General features: G+C 50.4%; 1 protein-coding gene and 1 long non-coding RNA gene across 2 annotated transcripts; one reads left to right on the top strand and one right to left on the bottom strand.

The window, feature by feature from the left end:
- Positions 1–691: 691 nt before the first annotated feature.
- On the bottom strand, positions 692–20,264 carry CD99L2 (CD99 molecule like 2). Its single transcript, XM_068697382.1, has 11 exons — positions 20,132–20,264; positions 12,280–12,336; positions 11,607–11,654; positions 10,706–10,801; positions 10,477–10,557; positions 9,618–9,701; positions 8,133–8,195; positions 7,166–7,192; positions 6,966–7,088; positions 4,933–4,998; positions 692–4,496 (listed from the first exon to the last, which is right to left on the bottom strand). The coding sequence occupies exons 1-11, from the start codon at positions 20,187–20,189 to the stop codon at positions 4,432–4,434; spliced, it is 768 nt and encodes a 255-aa protein (XP_068553483.1). The 5' UTR covers positions 20,190–20,264; the 3' UTR covers positions 692–4,431.
- LOC137863848 (uncharacterized) lies at positions 6,644–18,797 on the top strand. Its single transcript, XR_011101187.1, has 2 exons — positions 6,644–6,690; positions 14,682–18,797. It is a non-coding gene; the product is annotated as an uncharacterized lncRNA (long non-coding RNA).
- Positions 20,265–21,100: the final 836 nt, after the last annotated feature.

Below are 21,100 nucleotides of genomic sequence, written 5' to 3'. Positions count from 1 at the left end.
TGAGCCCCACAGCAGAGGACAAAGTAAAATGGGAAAATCAGAGTATTTCCCATTTGAGATAAACTTTCTTGTGTTAAAATGCACAAAGCAACGTCCATCTGCTGAGCGATCACATCTGAACTAAGTGGATATCCTATCAGAGATCTCTTCACTGCCAGATCATGTGCAGTCAGGAAGAGATAATTTTATTTTTACAAGAAATAAGAGTCAGAAGTAGGTAGGTTGAAGTGTAAAACACATTGTTTAATTCTGATATAAAGCACTGCATCATTATATGGAGGCCAAAAACTTAACTTTGCATTGCATGGGAGATTCATCTCCTGCATACGAAAATATACAGAAAACGGCAGGAGACCTATGGCAGTGAAATGGACTGAAAACTAAGCTTTAGTGAGTGCAGCCATGGATTATAGGGCATTCATTACCTGAGTTTAGTTGCTTGGTAGGCTGAGGAGGGAGAGGGACAGTGTGTGTGTGTGTGTTTCGATACTTCAATATTAAAGCTTTTGTAATGATAGGTGTTTTCTCAGTAAGAAAACTGGTTCTGGAGGTTTTGAGTGGTTATGTGTTGTGTTTTTTTTCTTTATTAAAGTTTTTAGTTACAGAAGAGGTTATATGTAAAAAGGATATGGTCCACCTTTTACAGTTTACTTGCAACATGAAAAAAAAAAACAAACACAAGTCTCTCATGTCTTATTAGACAGTTTATTTGTTGTTTTCCAAAGGTTGTCAAATTCTGATATTTCCCCCCATGACCCTTACATGCACATTAGCAAAATGAGTCTTATCTTTTCACAGCAGAACATTCAACCTTCATTTGGTACAGATCACTTCTGCATCAGTAAACAATAGGCTTTGCTTTTAGATAAGGATTTCACTCAAAAGAAATTATTCTCTAATTTCACAACGCTGTTGTTCCTGAACCTCATTTGTTCCTGGGCCTCATTTGTTGCTGAAGCAAATCTGAAGGCCTTAGCCTGTCTAGTCATTTTGCTTTTGCAGAATTAGAAACGGCATTGTGGACTAATTCCATTTTTATCACAACAAGTGAATAGTTAACAATGACAAATATAGCACTTGTAAGGGTTCCTTAAAGGGGCTGGATGGAAATGACCGAGCTTATTTAAATGAAAAAAAAAAAAAAAAAAAAAAAAAACACTCTGAAATTCATGTCACAGTATTCTATACTGTATAAACTAATGTCACAGCATCATAAATGCAGAACCTTCTACAATTGTGCTGAAGGAAAATGCAAGTAATTAACAGAATAAACAACGGAATAAGAGCTGGTTAAGTTCCTTCAATTCTCTGTTTCCTATGTAATTGTGAAACCTCTTCTCAACCATTTCATTAGAAGTAGCTTTAGTTAAAAATGTGGGGTGTGATGAGAAAAAAAAAAAGCCCACAGCACAGTTTTACTTAAACTCTCAGGACAGATGTATATACATAATTTTGGACTCCTGGAAAAAAAAAAAAATCCTACTTTTCTAATATCTTACACCTTTTTTTTTAAATAAAGGATGAGAAAGTTCACACCGTGTATACAGAATATAAGTGCAAAATTTTTAAAAATTCAATATCCACATTTAAAGAGAATGGATACTAATTAAATGAAGATAGTTACAGAGGTGTCAGTTGTTTCAGAACTCGTATCACTACTAGGAAAACATGAACGAACCCCCTCAGTTGCTATAATGCCTGAGATAACAATGGTGTGAAGTATGAACTCCCTGCTTCTCAGACACTGATCTGACAGCTGGATGGAGAAGGAAACAGACTGCAACAAAGCAGCATTTTGAGCCTTAGCTGACATTTAGCACGTGAAGGCTTTGATTTTTGTGCACTTGTTTTGAAGTAATTTCTTTACTGCAGTGTTTGTCAATGTTTTCCCATTTGAAATGCTGGAGAAAGAATTTTTGAATTCTGTTACTGTAAACTGGAAAAGTGCTCCCTTTCACTGTGCATTTGTTTTTTTTTCCGTATACTACACCTAGAAATCATATTAACAAAGTTTTCACCAGTCATAAAAAGGCCTCATGAAAAGGAGAAAAGGAGCAACTTCAGTGCTGTTTGCTTCTCAATTCCAAAAGCTAGTATTTCAAAAAAAAAAAACCTGCAGTATCTGTGAATTACATGCCTGTTTCTTGTATGTCCTAGTACAGTAATATCCCAATGGAGGGTGTTACAGCCTGTAAGCAATCCTGAACACCCACTGCACTGTCCACCAGAGAAACAGGGAGTGCACTGTAAGAGGAATGCGCTAAAACTGATGATCTGCATCTACAGCAAGCACTGTCATCAGCAAAAAGAAACGGAATTACGTTCGCTTGATCTAACCTAGGAAAATGACTCCTAGTGTTCATCAATGCTACGTTGCAACGTTTTACCTATAATAATTTTGTAAAAAACATTTTTCATGCTACAGTTTTCAAATATGTTTGGCTAAGAAAGAAAAAAACAGATGATGGTGTTTGCAAATGGAGATGTGTGGCTTCGCTAGAATCAGACCTCCTGCACGGGTTGGTCAGAATTCTGCAGACCACGCTCCCCCGTGGAAGTCTTACTCCAAGACTAAGCAAAAATACCGAGTGTATTCCATATCTATTTCTTCTTCTTACAGCCTCAGAACGAACAATAATATTTTTTCTAACCCCAACACATTCATAAAACAAAGTAGCAGTAGTTAGTCAACAGCTGTATTGTAGATAAAGTGTTCTAAATCTATGTCAGGCACCATATATCCTTAGAACTTATCTCCCTTATAAAATGCTGTAGTTGTTCTGTTGAGCTAGTGTAAGGCTTTAAAAATGCAAGTGTTAAGAAGAGCATAAAGAATTGTGCAGCTGTTGCAAAATACTTACAATGTTACTGGGCAATTTCCTTTCAAATTGAGCCGTTCCAGAGAAATGCTCCTGGGCTCCTTCACCTATTGGCAAGGCCTCGTGTAAGTCATGTCTAGCTGAAAGCTCTGAATTTGTACATCAAACTGGAAATGCTTTTTTTAGTTCACGTTCACACAATCTGGGATTTGCAAAACATTACAAAATGCACACATTTTAGGTTTATATATAAATAGTGAGTACTTTTTACACTAGGCAAAGTGAATTTTCCTTCACTTCAGAGCATGCTTTTTCAAGTATTCATTGCTTTGGGAAAAAATGCATCAGAAGGTAGCTGTATCCACATTTCAGCATCGGTAAGAAAGGGTTGGGGAGGAAGTATGAAAACTAGTTCTTGCGATATAGTGCTTGGGTCCGGATAGCAGTACTACTGTGGCACAGGGGTGCTCTCCTGGCAATAGAGCAGTGTTCTGCTGAGCAAGGCTCACAGAGAGCTGCAGGACCCTTGTGGGACAGCAGCAGAGAGCCCATCCTCTCAGGACACCCAGCCTTTTTTAAAGGTTAGGTGGTGACCCAAAGGATGCAGCTTTGTCTCCTTTTTCTACATAACGTGCCAGGAAATGCTCTCAATAGTTGTGTAATGATCAGGGGAGAAGGTGAAGAACTCTGTCTACAACTCTAGTGGCAGTGAGTTAGAGATCTCAGATGCACACGTTGTTTCTTTCCTTTTGGGTTAAATCTGTGGTTTGCTCTATGGACGAGATCTCAATCTGTCCTTGAAAGCATCTGAACACAGTTTTTGTTTTGTCTCAGTGATAATACAGGAATCTCATGTCACAGACAAACCCTGCCACTTGGTAACTCTCTTCCCATCTCTACCACAGCCCAGCATTCAGATGCTATTTGCTGCACGTGAGCACTGCACACACTGCTGTTACCTGTGTTTATGACTTGGCATGAAGATCAGGTCCTCTGATTTGGTCAGAAGCCCAGCGCTGCGTGGAGGTGGAGCATCCCCAACTCCTGGCTTGGGAGCAGGGACTCACCTGCCTCAGCCTGAGGCCCCACCTGAGGACATACCCAGAGGCACTTGGTTTTAGGTAGGGGTACACTAAGGACCACAGTCTACCCTCAGGAAACGCGTGGTTTTCATCGCTGCTGCCAGAAGTGACAGCCCATCACTGATGGCAGAAGTTGGCTGGAGGTGACTGACTAAGGGTTTTGAATGGTTTGCTTTGGGTTGCTATTCACAGGCACTTCACTGTCCTCACACCTGTAAGCAATTCTCCTTGAAAAAGACCTTGTGATAATTGACCACTGCTGAAGCACCTTCTGTTGGTTTGCATACAACTTGAGACCAAACCTACAGTATTACTTCAATGTAAACATAGCTTGTTACAAAAAAAAAACAAACACAACAACAACACCTACTACCATCCTAACCCTAAAGCCTAGAGCAATAAGAAGCCAGTCCAAGCCTAAGTACACATTAAATAGCTTTGGATTCAAATTAAATAAAAAGCTAAATTACAAGCATGTAAGATCTCCGTGTTTGCTGCTGACTGATTCTTTTCTAGCCCCAGGCCACGCTTTAGATCTTTGCACTGTCTTGTTTTGGTGGTTCTGCTGACTGTGTTTCCAGTACTGAATATTTAACTGGAGAGGAAAAAAAAAAAATCATTAATACAATAGCACACAATAGTAACAAAGTGCAAGCAACGGGTGCCAGATACTGGTTGGTTGTATCTGACTTCGGAAAAGCTTTTACAGCAGCCTTGATTATCTGTCACCGAAAGAAGGATCACGCTTTTCTTGTGTAAGACACTTTTGATGGCTGAAAACATGAAAGCTAAATATTAACTGCCACTGTTTGCAGAATGAGATCCTTGGTCTCTTATCACGGCTTTCCTTTGTGTACAATGAAGAGGGAAAGACATTGTAGTGGATGTTTTACAAAAAGCTGCGGCATAACCTAAGTAGTGTCTTCAAAGAGACGCTAGCTCAGTGCAGCGTGAGCGCCTTTAAGGAAGTCCTTCACTACAGCTGCTTTTGTGGCCAGATGCAGGAAGGTTAAGGAATGCAAAGTTCTCACCTTGGGGTTCCTCGCTTACGACAGCTTCCATGTTTTCCCCTTTCACATACTCTGCGTTAAGTCCCTCTGAGAAGTAACAATAAAGAGAGTGAGGTGGGAGGGTAGAAAGCAGAAATGATTTGCTTTGATGCTTTAAAATCTCCAGTAATGGGCCTATCTTCTGTAAAAGCTAAGATGCTTTTTTGCAAACTCCTCTGCATTAACAGCAATAGAGAAACATCACTAAACCATGACACGCAGCTGAGAAAGCGCTGTCGGACTTTCAAGTAACCACAGAGGCTCTCTCAGAAGGCAGAGCTTCCAGTCCCATCCCTTTTTTCTGAGTCTCTTGCTTCACCTTTACCATGCGAGGAGGCAGCGAGGCTAATTGCTGTGCTAGCACGGCTCAGCTCGCAGAGGTGCACAGACCTGGTACCTCTTCCAGGAGGGACTGCTATGCAGCAGGGGCTGCGTCTAAGCACAGATACGTGCTGTATTTCTCATTAAAGGCTGAATTATGCAGAGCTGTAAGAAGCAGCTTAAAGCAAGGCTGTGCTGCTGAAGCAATGTCCCAGCATGTGCCCCCGCCGCTGAACCCCAGGGTCTGCAGAGGGTCCCCGAGGCTGCCACAGCGCCGCTTTCAAGCAGGGCAGCAGAAGTCAGAGAAAGACGAAGCCCACCTTTACCTTGTCCCTCTGCAGCTTTGAGGGGTAAGGGACAAAGCACAACGAGTGTCGCAGGCGGTGCTCCCGCCCAGTTTGTAACTGTGCCTCCCACACCCCACGTTGCAGCCATCTCAACTTTTCTACACATCTAAACACGGCACAAAGCCCGGCAGGGCTCTGCTGTGCCCCTGCCCAGCTCCGGACAGACCTGGCCCCATCTCCTGGCAGGGGAAAACCAGAGCAGGGCTGCTCCTCGCCAGGGCTGAGCCTGCTCTCCCCGCTTCCAGTGAGCGGTCATCACACACCACCTCCGCCTCCCCCAGGCCGTGTGTTTTGCTGGGATAACACCAAATGCAATTTATGTTTTTCAATAAAAAGCCACTTCTGCAGTGGCTGACGGCTCTCAGATTTCTGTCATGCATTGCAATGCATCTAAGGCCTGACATTAGCCCAGCATGCCATGTCTGATGGCTTAAATTAATCCTCCTTTATAATTAACTTTAATTTCCTGCCGCCTTTCTGGGGCTTTGTGTGTTTCAGCTTCCCCCTCATCAAAGCCTTTGCTCTCTTTTTTTTAGTTATTTATTCTTGCCAAAATATCATTTAAGTGGGGGGAATATACAAGTGTGTTTCATTCCATCACATTCATTTGACTTTCCCTGCTGATCTAATTTACCAAAATGCTCCTGTTTGTTGCAGACACAACTGGGAAAATAGCACGATTCCAGCCAAAGCTTCCAGCCCCCAAACACCCTCCCCAGAGCACAGGAGGCTCTCGGGAGAATTCACTGGATTTATATAAAGAGCCTTTTCCAGCTGCTTGCAACTGCCTCATAAAGGCTGGGGGGGCTGCCCCTCACCTGCCCTTACACCTTCTGGGATGGGGACAGCCCCTCAAGGCACATGGGTCCCTTGTCCCCAGCCACCTGCCTGCAGGTGACATGCCCCCAAGCAATGCCTACAGCACCTCAGGGAGCTTGGCAGCTTAATTTGTGTTTAATTGCAGTGATTGCAAGGCACCTGTGGAGGGGGTGGGATGGGATGGGATATATCACCCACAGCTGTGGCTGCAGGCACTGCTTCAGTGTTACCCTGCTTCCATTGCTGCTATCTGGTGAGTGGTCACCTCTTTTTCTCCTCATATTTATTTTGGGGTCAGAATTAAGCATGTATACAGGGCTGTGCTGGCAGTGGGTACCCACGCACAGTGTCTGGTAAACCTGTGCTGCGCTGGGGCAGAGGCAGGGCTCTCCCCTGCCACCCCTTCCTGGGGGCAGGGTGGGGAATTAGTGGGGGCAGAGGGGTGCCTGTTCTGCTGGAGTGCCTGACCCTCACTTTGGGCACCTCTGCCCCCTGACCTGATCCCACCTCCTCCCAGGGGCTGCTTACGCTGGATGCTGAAGCAGAACTTCTTCTGCTGGTAGGAGATGTAGCTGGAGACAGCCCCCACGAGCGCCATGGCCAGGGCGCTGGCGATGCCGGCGATGGTCCCCGTCTCCACCGTGCTGCTCCCTGTGGGGCACAGAAAGGCACTGGGTGGTGGGGGGGTACCCATGGCCCCACTCCCCCCAAGACCCCACAGTCCCTACCTTCGTTGTTGGTGTTGCCCCCGGCACCTGCAAAAGAGGAGAGCCTGTCAGTGACCCCGGTCCAGCCACATCCCACCTGCAGCCCTGCTCAGCCCACACCCTTGGGCTGGCACATGGGGTCCTCCTTGTTCCTGTGCTGCCCTCACAGCAATGTGAGGGTAACTGAGGTGTCAGGCAGAGGTACAAAACATCCCTGTGCCATCAGAAGGAGATGACTGGCTGAGCTTGTCGTGCCAGGGCACCTTTACATAGCTTGAAGTCCATTTTAAAGTCTCCTTCCCTGGAGAAATGGCATCGGGAGGAGAGATGGTTCCTGCTGGAAGCTGTAGCTGTGAGCGAGCTGCTTAAATCCCGAGTAATGGAAGCAGGTCAGCGCTGTGTTAATGTCTCCAGCGTGGTTTGTCCTTGGCACGGTGATTCATTAAATGTTGATTGGGCTTGTGCTGTTCATTGTCTTTAACTCGGCTGCTTTTAGTGTTGAATGCTGTGGATCCTCGTGCAGATGCAGCCAGTGCTGCTGCTCCCTCCTGGTGACCAGCCATGGGTGGTCGCACCTTGAGGGCCGGCGCCATGTTAGGGCACCGGGGTCAGGGGACATGAGTCCCACACAGCCTCAGGGGGCCAGGAACAGGCATGGCTGACTGGAAGGAAGAGGCTGAAGGCCTCTTCTGCTGTCCCCACCAGCCATGGTCCTGCTGCCAAGCGGTGGAAGGCGGCTTTGGTGTCTCCTGAAGGTGGCCACAGCATGGGCTGACGTGCCAGGCCCCAGAGCCACCTCAGCGTGCAGGCTGCTGGTGTAAGGGGACATGGCCAAGCCCCCCGATCCCTTCAGATCCATTAGGGGGTCCCGGGGTCCCTTCCCCACCACAGCAGAAGGGGCAGATGCCATCTGAGAGGCCCCATGGCTCGGCCATCGTCCCTGTGCCTCAGGCTGGGGGTGCAGACCCGCCTGCAGGCCCGTGCTTACCTTTCTTCTTGTCAGGGCTGTAGCCTCCGTCCACGATGCTAGCCAGGTCGTCATCTGAAAAACCTTTAAAAATAACAACAAAAGCTGGTCAGAGCCTGAAGGGAAACTGTCCCCTGCAGCTGGGGGTCTGGCAGCTGCCTTCCCAGGGTGGGGAGGGGAGAAAATAACCTAGAAAGCAGCAAATGTAATGGAAAGGAAAAACAGTGTGTGGCTTGATTGGGGTGAGAGAGGTCAGGGAAGCCGGGTGCCAGGTGTCTGTGTCTGTCTGTCCTGGTGTCTGTGGGTGCTCCTAGGAAGAAGAGAGAAGCTGGGAATGGGGCTCTGGGGGGACTCTGGTGCCCTGTGAGCATAGTGTGGCAGGGCAGGCTTCCAGCAACCTGCAGAGAAATGCTGCTTGCTCAGGAAGGCGAAGGCTGCGGTATTCATCTCAGTATTCCCTACAAGTCGTCTGGCTGCCTGAGGAGCTCGGCTGGGTTTTCTGTGCAGCCTGGGCTGAGCGCAGGGCTGACGGGTGTGGTGCCACCAGTGGCTGCTGTTCTGTCCCCAAGCAAGGACAGAAAGAGGTTAATGAGCCGTTCTGCTTCCCTTGCAATTACAGAGCGTTAGCAAAACGTTCAACCCCAAATTATTTTCTTTTAAGCTCATAAAAGAGGTAATAATTGACTTTAAGTCTTGCTTGAAAGAAGAGAGAAACGTGGAACGGGAGTTAGCGGTAGAATTAGTAAAGCTATTGAACCCTTGACTTTCCAGCCTGGAAAGAGACTTCCTTGCTCACTAGCTTACTGCAAAAAAAAATGGTTTATGGGTTTAGTAATGAGTGTAAAAATTAAAAATAAAAAAAAAAGCTAGAACCCAGAGGTCAAAAGCAACGCAAGGTGCAGCAATGCTGGGGAAGTGTGCGGCTGTTGGCTCAGTGGCTGGCTCACAATGAGTGCCATGTTCCAGCCATTCAACACCTCAAACCTTCCTGCAGGAGTCTAATACTCCAACAAGCCCAGAATATCAAAGTGCAGACAAGTCACCTAGTTAATACAGCCTAATAAAATACCTGACTATTAATTACACGTGTGAGCAGGGTATACGGCCATCTCGACATCCATAAACCTGCCGTGCAAAGTCTGTTTTCTAGCTCCGGTGCTCGAGGGAACAATCCTCTCACACAAACGACTCATTCACTGGAGTATTTCAGAGATGGGAAAAAAAAGTCTCCTGGCCCGTGGTGCGTGCTGTGCCAGGGCTGAGACTGCTCTGGATTTATGTCTTGGCAATGACTGCGAACCCCAACAGTACTTGGTTAAATAGCTGTCGGGTATGGGGGCGAGGTGAATGTAGCAGAACCACCGTGGCCCAGACAAGGCATCGCCTTTCTTTCTGCTCTCCCCCCACTTTTTGCAGCAATCTGTTGTGTCTAACCCAGGGACATGCGGCTGATAGGACAGCATGGTCATGAGCAGGATGGCAGGGAGAGGGGAAATCCACACGTACCTTCACCAGGTCTCACATTTGGCTGCCCGCCGCCCTTCATATCGTTGCTATCATCCAAGGCATCAGCCAAGTCGAAGTCGTTCCCTACAGAACACCACAGCAGTGTGAGAACCTCCTTAATGATGACAACTAGTCAAGGAAAGGCTCAGCTTTGCCAGGGACCAGCATCACTGGAAGCAGCAAAGCCCCTGACATCGCTGCTTCCTCGTGCGGCTTTGTGCTGTTTGGGGAATGCTCTGAACCTGCCCCAGTGCTGCTGTTGTGAAACACAGAAATCACCTTGTGTCACAGATCGAGCCCAGGAATCACACAAATTGCACCAGACACAAGTGGTCAGAGCAAAGGTGGCACGACGGGGACACTGGCAGGGGCATGGGTGTCCTGCAGCACCCACGCCATCGTGAACTGCCTCTGACCTCCTGGCTTAGTGTGTTGTTTTTTTTCTCTCCATAAATGCACAGTTGGTATCCTCAGGAGCTTGACTCGAACAGAGCAGCTTTCTATTGCCTTCACTAAATGGCAGCTAAAAATGTGGAATGGAGCCAACCTGAGTTTCTCAACCCACTCGCTAGCTCGTAAATAAGTTTCTTCTCATCCAAAACCGATGTTGAGCCTTTTTGCCCAAAGCTCTGCCCAAACAGGCAGCACAGGAGCCTGTGAGCTGGGTGCACTGAGACCCAAGCACCAGCCCTCGCAGGGAAATGCAAGCCCCCGGGCAGAGGAGGTGTGTGGTGATGCCGAGGTGCCCTATCCATGAGGTGCTTTTGTGTGGTTTGATTACTCTGGGGCTCTTTCCTACCTCTCCTGTGAATGCACAAAGCAAAGGCTGGAAGCAGTGAGGCAGGGAGCTCGTGCTCACCTGGGTTATGCCTGGGAGGGGGCCGCGTCGTTTTTGGCCGCTTGGTTGTGGTGGTGCGGATGACATCCCCAAAGCTGTTGTCTGAAAGCATACGGAGAAAAGACAAAACCCCATTAACCCTCCCAAATGTGAATCTGATGAGCACCAAGGGCTCCAGGTCCCCCTGCCCCAGGGCACGTTATCAGCAGGGCTTCAATTTTGTAAGGGCGCGAGCAGGGCTGTGGGGTACCTGGCTTCCCTGGCCGAGGGAAGGGCTTGGGGGTTGGCTTGGCTGGTCTGGTGGTGGTCTCCAGAGGGTCATCGAAGTAATCGGCCAGATCAAACTCTGTTGTGGAAGAGAAGAGACAGGCAAGTGGTGGTGCTGACAACTCTGCTCGGTGCCTCAGGGGTACATCTGGCCAGATCCAGGCCAGAAGAGTCACCAGGAGCAAAATTCCCACGTTGGAGTGAATCTAAGCAGTGTCTTTGAACAGGGAATGTGCTGGGGATCTGGTCAGCCAGGGCACCTGACCGGCACGGTGGGAGAGATGTTTTTCCCTGGGTGGGAAAACGTCACCAGACTGGTGCCGTTCAGTGGGAGCTGGGGATGTCCTGGGGGAAAAACAGGAGCAGAGACATCCTCTGGGCTCCTCCGGGGAGGAAAGCCAGCAGGTGCCGCACGGGCAGAACTGAAAGCCCTCGCACAGCTGAGCTGTGGTCTGTGTCTCCCCCATCAAGATACTGCAAAGTGTGCAAAACTCAGCCTTGGCCATAAATGCTCTCACGCCGCCTGCCTTCAGAACGGACAGAAATATCAATATTGCATTTACTTAGGTGCACAGATGCTGGTGGGGAGGGGATGCAGAGGAGGTGAGCAGCAGAGGCTCGCACAGATATGCAGTCGATGGAGAAGATGCCTTGGTGCAGGTGGAAAAGCTCACTCAATGCAAGCAGATGCTGCAGCACAGCTTTTGGCAAACCGAGGGGAGGTGGTTTATGGAAAACCACGGGTAAAGTTATGTTTGGGGCACCTGCATGGGCAAGCGAAGGTTTCTGCACTGGAGTCTGCCAACACAGCAGGCAGTCAGCAGGGTGGCTGGCGCGGTGCAGCCCCAGGGTTTTGCTTAAATGATACATGTGCAAGGTCTCACCTCTCCCTCCTGTCCCACCGGACGGCTTCTTGGCTCCCTTAGGAGTGGCTGTGGCAAAACAGGGGAGAAACGTTAGTCGTGGGCAGCACTGGAAGCATCACCTCTGGTCTGATGAGTGGCCAGGACTTGCTGGCATGCCCTCAGCTTTACAGCTGACCCTTGCTTCCAGCACTGCCTGATGTGTCGGAGGCTCTCTATCAGCTGGAAGTGTTCAGGAGACACCCCAATGCTCAGTGCCCAGCTCTCCTGGCCACTCCCATGCCAAAACAAGCTGCTGTCAGCTTTACAGATTGGATTTCTTTTTTTTTTTTTTCATCATTTTTATTTTACCTGTAAACCACTATCCATTAACATCAGTGGTACCAAGTGTATGAATAAACTATGAGCAAGAGTTGCGGTTGCTCCATTCCTATTAATTTCCATCTGAATACCACTGGGCTTCAATTCCAGTGTGCTGTAATGATCTGGCGGGGTCTGGCTGCTGCGATGCAGAGGTTTCAGACCCTCTTACAGCCCTCACTCCGATGCCTGTTGGTGCTTCTGGTGTGATCGCAGGAGCCGGCATCGCTTGCAGGGAGCTCTCCGGTACCACCAAGCATGGAACAGGAGCGGGGTGCAGGAACACCATTTGATTGATGACATTTTAATAAATGTAAAAATAAATTTGACTTACGCGGTACAGGGCCGAGGGCATCTTCTAGGTTGAAGCCCCCAGTGTCGTCCCCATAACCTGCAGACAAAGAATCAGCACAGGTTTGACTTGCTCCACACGGCGTCAGTCACCTTTAAACACGGCCTGGCTAGATGCGCTTGCTCAAATTGCTTTAGTTTATAGAGGGCTTTCTGCTTTTTATTCTAAACCTGACCCATTGTCAGCGGTGAGGAAGACATCAGCCTTCCCTGCATCCCGTGACTGTTAAATTGCAGATCAGTCATCTCTGCCTTTTCCATTTGTTTGCCTTAATGGATGCGGTATAAAAACACACGCTACGCTTGGATTTGTCAAGCAGAGCCTACCAATTCATCTCGCCGGCTGCCACTCACCCGTGGCTGGGCTCCCGATTACAGGTTTGCTCAACACCAGGAAAACACCGGAGCGCCACCGACACGCTGGGTGAAAAGCCAGGAGAGCGAACGTACCTCTTCTTGGGAAGTGCCTTCGGATATCACGGATGGAAACGCTGCTGGTGACTGCAACCCCAGCGGAATATGTCAGGTAGCACCTGCATCCTCCTGCCATGCCCATGTGCACCAGGAGCAGGGTGAGGAACTCGGCCACGTAGTGTTTGAGGTGCCCGCACCAGCTCAGCACCACGCCACGTCCCAGGGATAACCAGGCTGCGCCGCCGGGCCGGCTAATCCTGCCGCTCTCCGTCTTTTCCTGCATCACGTTAATTACTGTTGACTTACCCTAGTTCTGACTGTATTTGTCTTGATAAATTCATGCTTTTACATCTCGGAGCATGCTGAGTAATTAATATCCTTTGGGTTTGCTAAGCACTGCCGCACTGCGAGAGAACATTAAAATGGCTTTCCTCTTATTCCTACTGCTAAATGGATTTAGCTGGTGCCACCTGAGCTCCAGCGTGCTTCATGAATAAATTTAAAGCTTTACTGACAAGGACAATAACACCGAAAATGCACCAGTCCAGCGGAAAGCAGGGATCAGCATTTCAGAGGAGAACTTGTACAGGGAGCGGCACCGAGCGCTGCAGCGCCTTCAGCTCTGCTTTAGGCCACTCGTGCACCGCGTCTTGTTCCGCCTGGTGTTACTACTGGTAGTAATGCTGGTAACGGTCTATTTGGGTTGGGGAATCCCCCAGGTGTTGGTACAGGTGGATGATAGCTGGCCAGCTAGTTGGAGCTGCCAGCACCCTTAGCTCAGGCAGGGAGTGTTCCGGAGATGCACTGCGCTCCACGGGGTGGGTAAGCACCGCTCCTGGTGACGGCAGCAGGTAAGGGCTGAGCTCTGCCCCGTGTTTCATCATTGTTCCACGCCAACGAAGCACGCTTTGCACCCAGATGGACAGGAGGTGATGCAGCGTCTCTCAGGTCCCACTGCTGCTTTTAAATACCCCTTTTAAATCCCTTTGGGAGGTAAAGGAGCGCTGGGTACAACGCAGCTCCTGCCCCGTGCACGGGCTCCGTGCTGCCCTTGCCCTGTGGTTGCTGTCAGCTGGCACTGGAGCATCCTCAGGTCTGTGGGTTTATGGGGAAAGAACAGATAAATGAGATGTGTTTTCCCTAGTTTTCTTCACTGTGGCAACCTAAAGGAACAAACCCAGGCACCTCGCAGTGTGTAACACGTTCCCAAATGCCCAAGCTGGGGCAGGAAGGACAGGGGTGAGGCGCTGCAGCTGCCCCTTGCCTTGTCGGGGTGTTGTGACTCCGAGCCAGCTGCTGTCTGAAGGTAGAAGGGCTTTGTGCCTTGATGCGTTCCCTCCTCGTTATTTCCTGTAGCAGGCAGCTCGCATGCGGGATTGTACTCGTCAGCTTTTTGGTTGTACATTAATATATATATATTTTCTAATTAAGCCTCGCTGTCTGACAAAGCTGGAGTTACAGCACCATAACTCACCAGTGTGCTGCCAGGCTGCCGGTGCTCCCAGCAGCGCGCCCGTTCCCATTCTTAGCGCCAGCCCACGTATTTGCCGTGCAACATGGGTGTGTTCAGCTTCCTGGGGAATTTGGAGCCCGTAATGGGGTGAGATCGGCAGTCTGGTGAACACAGAGAAGCCCAGAGCAGGTACGGGGCTGGAGGGGAGAATCCCAAGGTGCTCTCCTGTGCCTCGGTGAGAGGAAGCAGCGGCTGCCCCCCTGGCGGGCACGAGGCGATGCTGCTGTCCCTGTTCTCCACTCCCAGCAAAACATTTTGATTTCCAGAAGTACTAATCAAAATCGCTCTTGATTATGGCAAAAACAACCTCTGCTGTAATTTTTTTTTATGCAATTAACAAGGGTATATGGTAATTCCAAGCAATCTTGCTCTTGAGATTAAAGGAAAGCCTGCCAGGAAGCACACGAATAAAGCTTTAAGATGAGAATTTGCATAATGAAGACTTGCTCTGTGCGCAGGGACTGATGCCTGAGACCTGCTAACAGCAAGGCCAGCAGGAGCTGCGTGACCTGCCTGGCTGTGCCCCGGACACCCAGCAGGAGCCGCTGCCACCCGAGGTCCCCACGCATCCTCTCCTTACCTGGGCGGACAGACAGACCTCCTTTCCCCACCCAGGTGGACAGATGGACCTCTGGCTACCCACAGAGCCACAAGAGCCCCAGCTCTGGACACATCCACAAGAAGATGAGCTCTCCCAGCTGGATGCTCTTCAGGCTCCTTCTCCTTCCCTGCCAGCTCTGGTTTCGGTGCCTTGACCTTCTAAAGCTGGGAGGGGGCTGCAGACCCCAAACATCCCCGCTCTGAATCCTGGCAAGGGGACAGTGAGCACCCAGGGCAGCTCCCAGGACCTGCTCCACATCACAAAACTTGCAGGGTTCCCAAGGCTGCCCAGCATCTCCACACCACGGGCAGGTGACAAGGGTCCCACACAGCTTTGCTCGGACGATCGATCCTTGTGTTCGTGCCCAAGAAGAGGTCCTGGTGCATGCCACGTTCCACCCGTTCCAAAAATGCTCCGGTTATTCCCTGGGGACTGCATCAGAAGAGGACGCCTGCATGTTCCTGAGCATGAGCATCTCCCTCTGAGGAGCAGGAGCCGGGCAGGGCACGCACAGCCCCAGCCCTCCTGGCCAGCAGGCAGCAGGAATTGCCCATCCGCTGCCACCCCGCAGCACACAGGACCCACAGACCCAGCTCTCACAGCTTGCCATCTTCAGTGAAGGGCAGAAAACGTGGACGGCTCCTTTCCAGCTCCTTTCCCTTACCTTCCATTACTGCAGGCATTTTCCTGCTTTTCTGCATGCTGTCCAAGCAGCGCTGTTACACAGAGCCATTACGGGCTGCGTTCAGATCTATCGTTTGATTTCTGCTTACACGTTAAGTAATGACTCGGAATTCGCCTAGGGCCAAAGATGCCTGTTTATAAACCAGCCGACAAATTACAGCACGAAAGCATTTTGTTCCCAACCCTGCGCAGAACAGCTAATGACAAAGCCGGGGATGCAGGAGCCCAAAGAAAACCGAGGCAGGAGATTAAGTGCTTATCACCTGATTCCCAACGGAGAGACATCGCTCTCATCAGATAACGATCAAGAGAAGATGTTGTCGTTAGAAGTAGGTAAATAGGGAATTACACGGTAAAAACGTTGGTTCATCGCTAGGGATGCGCTGCTGGTTTAGTCTCCCACTGCTGGGGAAGTTCACCAGGGAACCAGCGTGGTTTGATACTCACCTGGCATGAAATAATTTAGGTGTATAAAACCAGGAGCTCCTGGAGCTCAAAGAGAAGTCCACCAGCAAGGCTCAGCCCTTCTGACCCAATCTGTGGTTACCCAACAGGGCAAAGTGATCGCTGTTTCTCAGGTAAGTCCTGCTTCCTTCCCCCACACCCTTTTAGGAAGCCTCAGACCTCGATGAGAAGAGCGCAACTCGTGGTACCCCACTCGTTAAGGAGAGCTGCTGATCGCTGCCGCTGTGCGTTAGGTCATCGTATGAATGAGAAGCAGAAGTATGAATGGAAGTAAGAGTATGGCAGCTCCAGAATACCAAGGTAACACAAAAATGCTCGCAGAAGAAACCAAGTAGTCAAAGAAGAGCAAAACCAGGCAGGCACGGCTCCTGGCTACAGGCTGGGTGGCTTCCACCACCACCACTGGCAGCACGGCCGTTTCTTATCCAAGCACAGAGTGCATGCCACCAGTTGCTTAAAACCTCTCCTTCTTCCCTTTTTCACCCAGGGGCCACCTTTCCCTCTGGCTTGCTGGCACAGGACTGCAGGGCAGAGGTGCAGGAGGGCTTTCTGCTGCTGCCACAGCTCAGCCCCTTCCGCTGGCCAGCCCCGTTCCCCTCCCGCAGGGGCAGAGCAAGGGCTGTGCCATCGGGGTCTCATCAAGCATCTCGTAAAGCTCCCCCTCCTGCCTCCGACCACCCTGGGTCTGTGCCGCAGCCACGTGTGTCCTCCTGAAGCTGGATGTCAGGCAGCCTCCCAGCCTTTGGCACATCCTTTCTGTTCAGGTTCCTCTGTGCAGAAGCACAGGGAGCGTTTCAAAGAGCAAGCAAAGGGCTGAGCAATTCCCATCTCCCAGCCCCGTGCTGCGCCCGCCTGGCCCCACGGCCGCTCCTCGGGCCGTGGCTCTGCTGCCTTCTGAGAAGTGCTCTTGGCTCGGCAAATGCCTTCTTGTGCTCGCCTCCCAGATCGCAGCTAGCAAACCCAGCATCTGGATCCCCAGCTTTGAAGTCTCCTTTTCAAGAGAAGTCCTTTCATGTTTTGCCTTTTGATACGCGGCATTCATCTTCCCCAATGCCGCTCTATCCAAGTTCTTCCCCCGGTTGTGAATTACAGCAGGCGGATTACAAAGGATTTATTGCAAAGGTTTTCTCTTTGCCATCGGTGTGATGTAGTTTATTAAACATATGTTTTGCTATTAGAGCGGCAGCAGAAGCGCTGTCTAATAAAACCCCCTTTTTCTTTAGTTAACTATAAAGTCGGTGCCTCAAACCTCCAGGAGATGGTTTTGTAAGGAGAAACAAATTTGATTTTAAACTGAGCAGTCCTAAAAGTTTATTCTAGTCAACACTGGAGATCAATAGACTGTTCTGGTTTATGTGCTGTAAGGGCTGAAACGGTTGCAACAGATGTAAGGGAAAAATTACATTTTTGTACAGTATAAAAAAAAATCAACCAAATAAAATAGCCATTTCCAAGCACAGGTATCACCAAGCTCGAGGAAGAGGTTCTGAAATACAGGCAGAAATATGGAAATTAATTATTTCTAAAGCTCCAGACAAAAATATCCGGGCATAACACATTTAATTAATTCATATTTGTTCGAAGATCAGAGATAATTTGTAAGAAAACCAATTTAGCTTCTCCCACTTTGTCAAAAACGCTATCAAAGTAAAAATTATTCTTTAAATGTATTCCTTTGACTCGCTACCGATACCTAGTAATTATAAATTTTATTGCATAATAGTGGATAATAACTAAGGTTTTTAGTAAACGTAGATGCCTCGCACAAGGCTGCTACCTAGCTCAGCACCGGCGGCAGTGCCAAACTGCGCCTTCGCTCCTCTGCCATGCAATTCCTCCTCGCTGCCAGGAGTGTGGTGAGCAGTCCCTGCGGTGCTGGCAGGTCACTGGGCGCTGGCAGAGCTGCCACCACTGCTGCTGTGGCAGAGGCAAGCCCGGAGAGCTGGGCAAACACCTGGCGAGGAGCTGGCACCGGCTGCGCTCGCCACCGGCCACCGCGGTATGCACGGGGCGTGCAGGGGAGCTGCCCGCAGTGACCATGGCCATCTGCACAACAGTTAGTGCTAATTACACTGTCGAATATCGCTTTCTCGTTTAAGTAATTATTGTAATTGCTGGCGGGACAGTGCTGTCGCACTTGAGCGGGGAGGTATCTGTCAGAGGCTGGCTGTAGGATGCGGGATGGCAGCACCAGTTGCCCGTCACTGCTGATGCTGCAGCTCCAGAGGAAGCCCCAAACTCTACTGTCTGCAATCACTTTGTAATTGCTCTTCAAGTTTTTCTTGCATAATATAAAGCATAAAACCTGGACAGGCCACTTCTGAGAGGTCCGTGAGAGGTAACCTTGCACTCCCTGCAGGAGCAATGACCTCAAGTGTCACGTTTGCCATTTCCATGAAAACATCAGTGCCTTTCTGTCCTGGCTTATGATGAGGAGAGACTAAAAAATGCCACAACAGCATGGGAAGTTCCTTGCTTGACTGTTTTCTTTATCATTTTGGACAAGCACTGGGTTAATCTAGCACAACTCAAACATAAGTACTTCTTCCTGGAAAAGCCAGAGATCTGCAGATTTAAGAAATCATGCAAGGTGCCAGAAGAGCTCAGGCTCCACGGTAACGCTCTGGAGCAAAAAGGCTTCACAAAGCAAAACCTACCATACTTTATTCAGTTCAAAAGTCAGTTTTCTCTTCCTTTCCTGAACAGCTGCAGCTGAAATCTGTGTTATTCTTGTTTTGGTGGCTGATATGGACCTCAGCTGCACAAATCACACTCAATACTGGTTTCGCTGCATAGTTTGTTCTCTGATGTGGAGAGCACCAAAGAAACTTGATTTCTATTACCGCTGCACAGTGGAGCTGGGGCTGAAAGCCCCAGGGGACAGCTCCACCTTGGAAACCCACTTCTTATCGCTACCTTGTGCTCTCCTGTGGCCACTTCAGTGCTCAGCTGGCAAAGGGCTCCCGGCACCTCTGCAAGAGCCACGTGGCAAGACTGAAGCTGCCTGGCAGGACCTGATGCCTGCTCCGTGCAGAAAAGGCTGCAAATGCCAAGCCCCCTCCTCAGCCTTGTGCAGTCATTCCCACGGAGGGGCAACTCAGCACAGCTCAGACAGGGCCAAACTGAGCGTTGTTCAGCAATCTTGGATGCCTGGCACCAGCAGAGATGATTTGCAAACCTTTGAGAGTGAAATTCATTTTGATGCAAGCACAGCCAAGGATGTTTAAGGGCCGGACCCTGCAGCCCAGCACTTAAGACCGAAGCAGAACAGCGTTCTTCTGTGCAAGCGGCGCAGGATGCAAACAGCTTTGCTGCTGACTAATCACGAATTTGCCATTTTCATCCAAAACCGGGACTTCACGCCCAGCCTCTTGGCTCAGCCTGCCAAAACTGAGACCCGCATTTGGAAATGCGGGCAGCGAGCAGGAGCAGCCTGGGACCGCGCTGCAGGTGCCCGGCAGGTAGGGCCCAGGGGGAGATCACCCCGGGGCTGACTCACGGCCAGCCCCGGCGCTGCCACCTTCATCTTCATCGCAGCGCTGCCCTCCTGCAGCACTGCTGCATCTTAGGGCTGCTTCCTCGCCAAAAAGGGGTTTTTAGAGAACTTTCCTAGGGCTTTTTGCAGCATGGTTGTCTATTTTTTTCTGCGTGACCTTAAAAAAGGACTTTCTTTTCTATTAAGAAATGAGGAACGGATTGCTTTTGAAGAGCGCTTTAAAATAAAGGAAACGAAGAGGTAGGGTAGGCTTTGATTTCATGATTTCACCACCACCCAAAGAATAATAATAATAATAATAATAATAATATAGAAAAAGAGCTCGTTGCTTGCTATCTGCAAAGCCCGCTGCCCCGCTGGGACAGATGCCTGGGCTGGCCCCTGCCCGTCTGCAGAAGCAGCGAGGACGCAAGCTGCAAATCTGGGTCACGGGGGGGGGGGTGGGACAACCCTGCTGCCCCTCGGCTGCAGCACCCCGACCCCAACCCCTTCCCTAGTCCCAATCCTAATCCCAACCCCATCCCCTTCCCGAGCCCCCAGCCCCATGCCCGCCGCGGAGCCCCCACCCCCGGCCGGCTTCCCAGTTCCCCGCGGCACCTCGGACGATGAGGGGGGTGTCGGCAGAGCCCCCCCGGCCCCCTGCCAGCCGCCCCTTCCCCTACCTGCGGCCAGCAGCGCGGCCAGGGCGAGGAGGCGCAGCGGGCGGCGGGCGGCGGCCATGTCGCGGCGGGGCTGCGCCTCTGCCGCCCGGCCTCCGGGGCGGGGCCGCGCAGAGCCCGCCTCGGCCTGCGCCTGGGCGCTGAGGGGGCCTCGGGGCCTTGCTGTGTGTCCCCAACACCCCCCCCCCGAGGTGTTTCAGCCCAATTATCCAGTCTAGATATCGCCTAGCACCAGTGTCACCCGCTAAACTGTGTCCCTAAGCACCACGTCTGACCTCTCCTTGAACACCCCCGGGGATGGTGACGCCTGGGGCACCACGGTTTTAGCCCCCCTAGGGGATGCAGCAGTGCCAGGGCTCTTCCATCCCTGCAAAGAGCTTGGGGGACAGCCAGCAAACAGGCTGTGGTGGGGTTGCAGTCCTTCCTCTGTGAAAGCAGGACGTGGTGGGATAGCAGGGGAAGGATGCTTTAGGCTCTGAGGCAGCTCTGGGCACGGCAGGGACGTGGGTCCCATGTCGTGGGGCAGGGTGGCGAATGCCTCCTGGTGAGCCTCTGCTGCTGCGAGCTGTGGGACCAGCAGCAAGGACCTCGGATTATGGGGAAGCTAAAAGCTGAAGATGTTCTTTGGCTCTTAAACAAGGCCATCCTTCGCAATATCGCCTCTCTTCGTATTTATACAGAGAGAAATCCAGGACTGCAGTCCTGCAAGAGTGGAACTGAAGGAAACTAGCAGGGCAACGTTTGCACTGTCCCAGTGCGGCTCGCCACTACCCTCTCCATCAGCTATTTGCATTTCAATAGCTTTCCAGCCCTCTGGTAATTGTGGGGGGAGGAGGCGGGTAACGAGGCTTTTATATTAGGGTTAGATCAGCTTTAGCAAGCCCGCAGGCATGTGAGAGCGCTGCAGCAGCTGATGTAACCCAGTATATTGTCTGCCCGTCTGCGTGAGCCTGGGGTTTGCGCTAACCCTTG

The sequence above is a fragment of the Anas acuta genome, chromosome 13 (assembly GCF_963932015.1).
Source record: "Anas acuta chromosome 13, bAnaAcu1.1, whole genome shotgun sequence".
In the NCBI taxonomy this organism is placed as follows: Eukaryota; Metazoa; Chordata; class Aves; order Anseriformes; family Anatidae; genus Anas; species Anas acuta.
The sequence above is the reverse complement of the archived record's forward strand: the minus strand, read 5'-3'. Positions and strand labels throughout refer to the sequence as shown.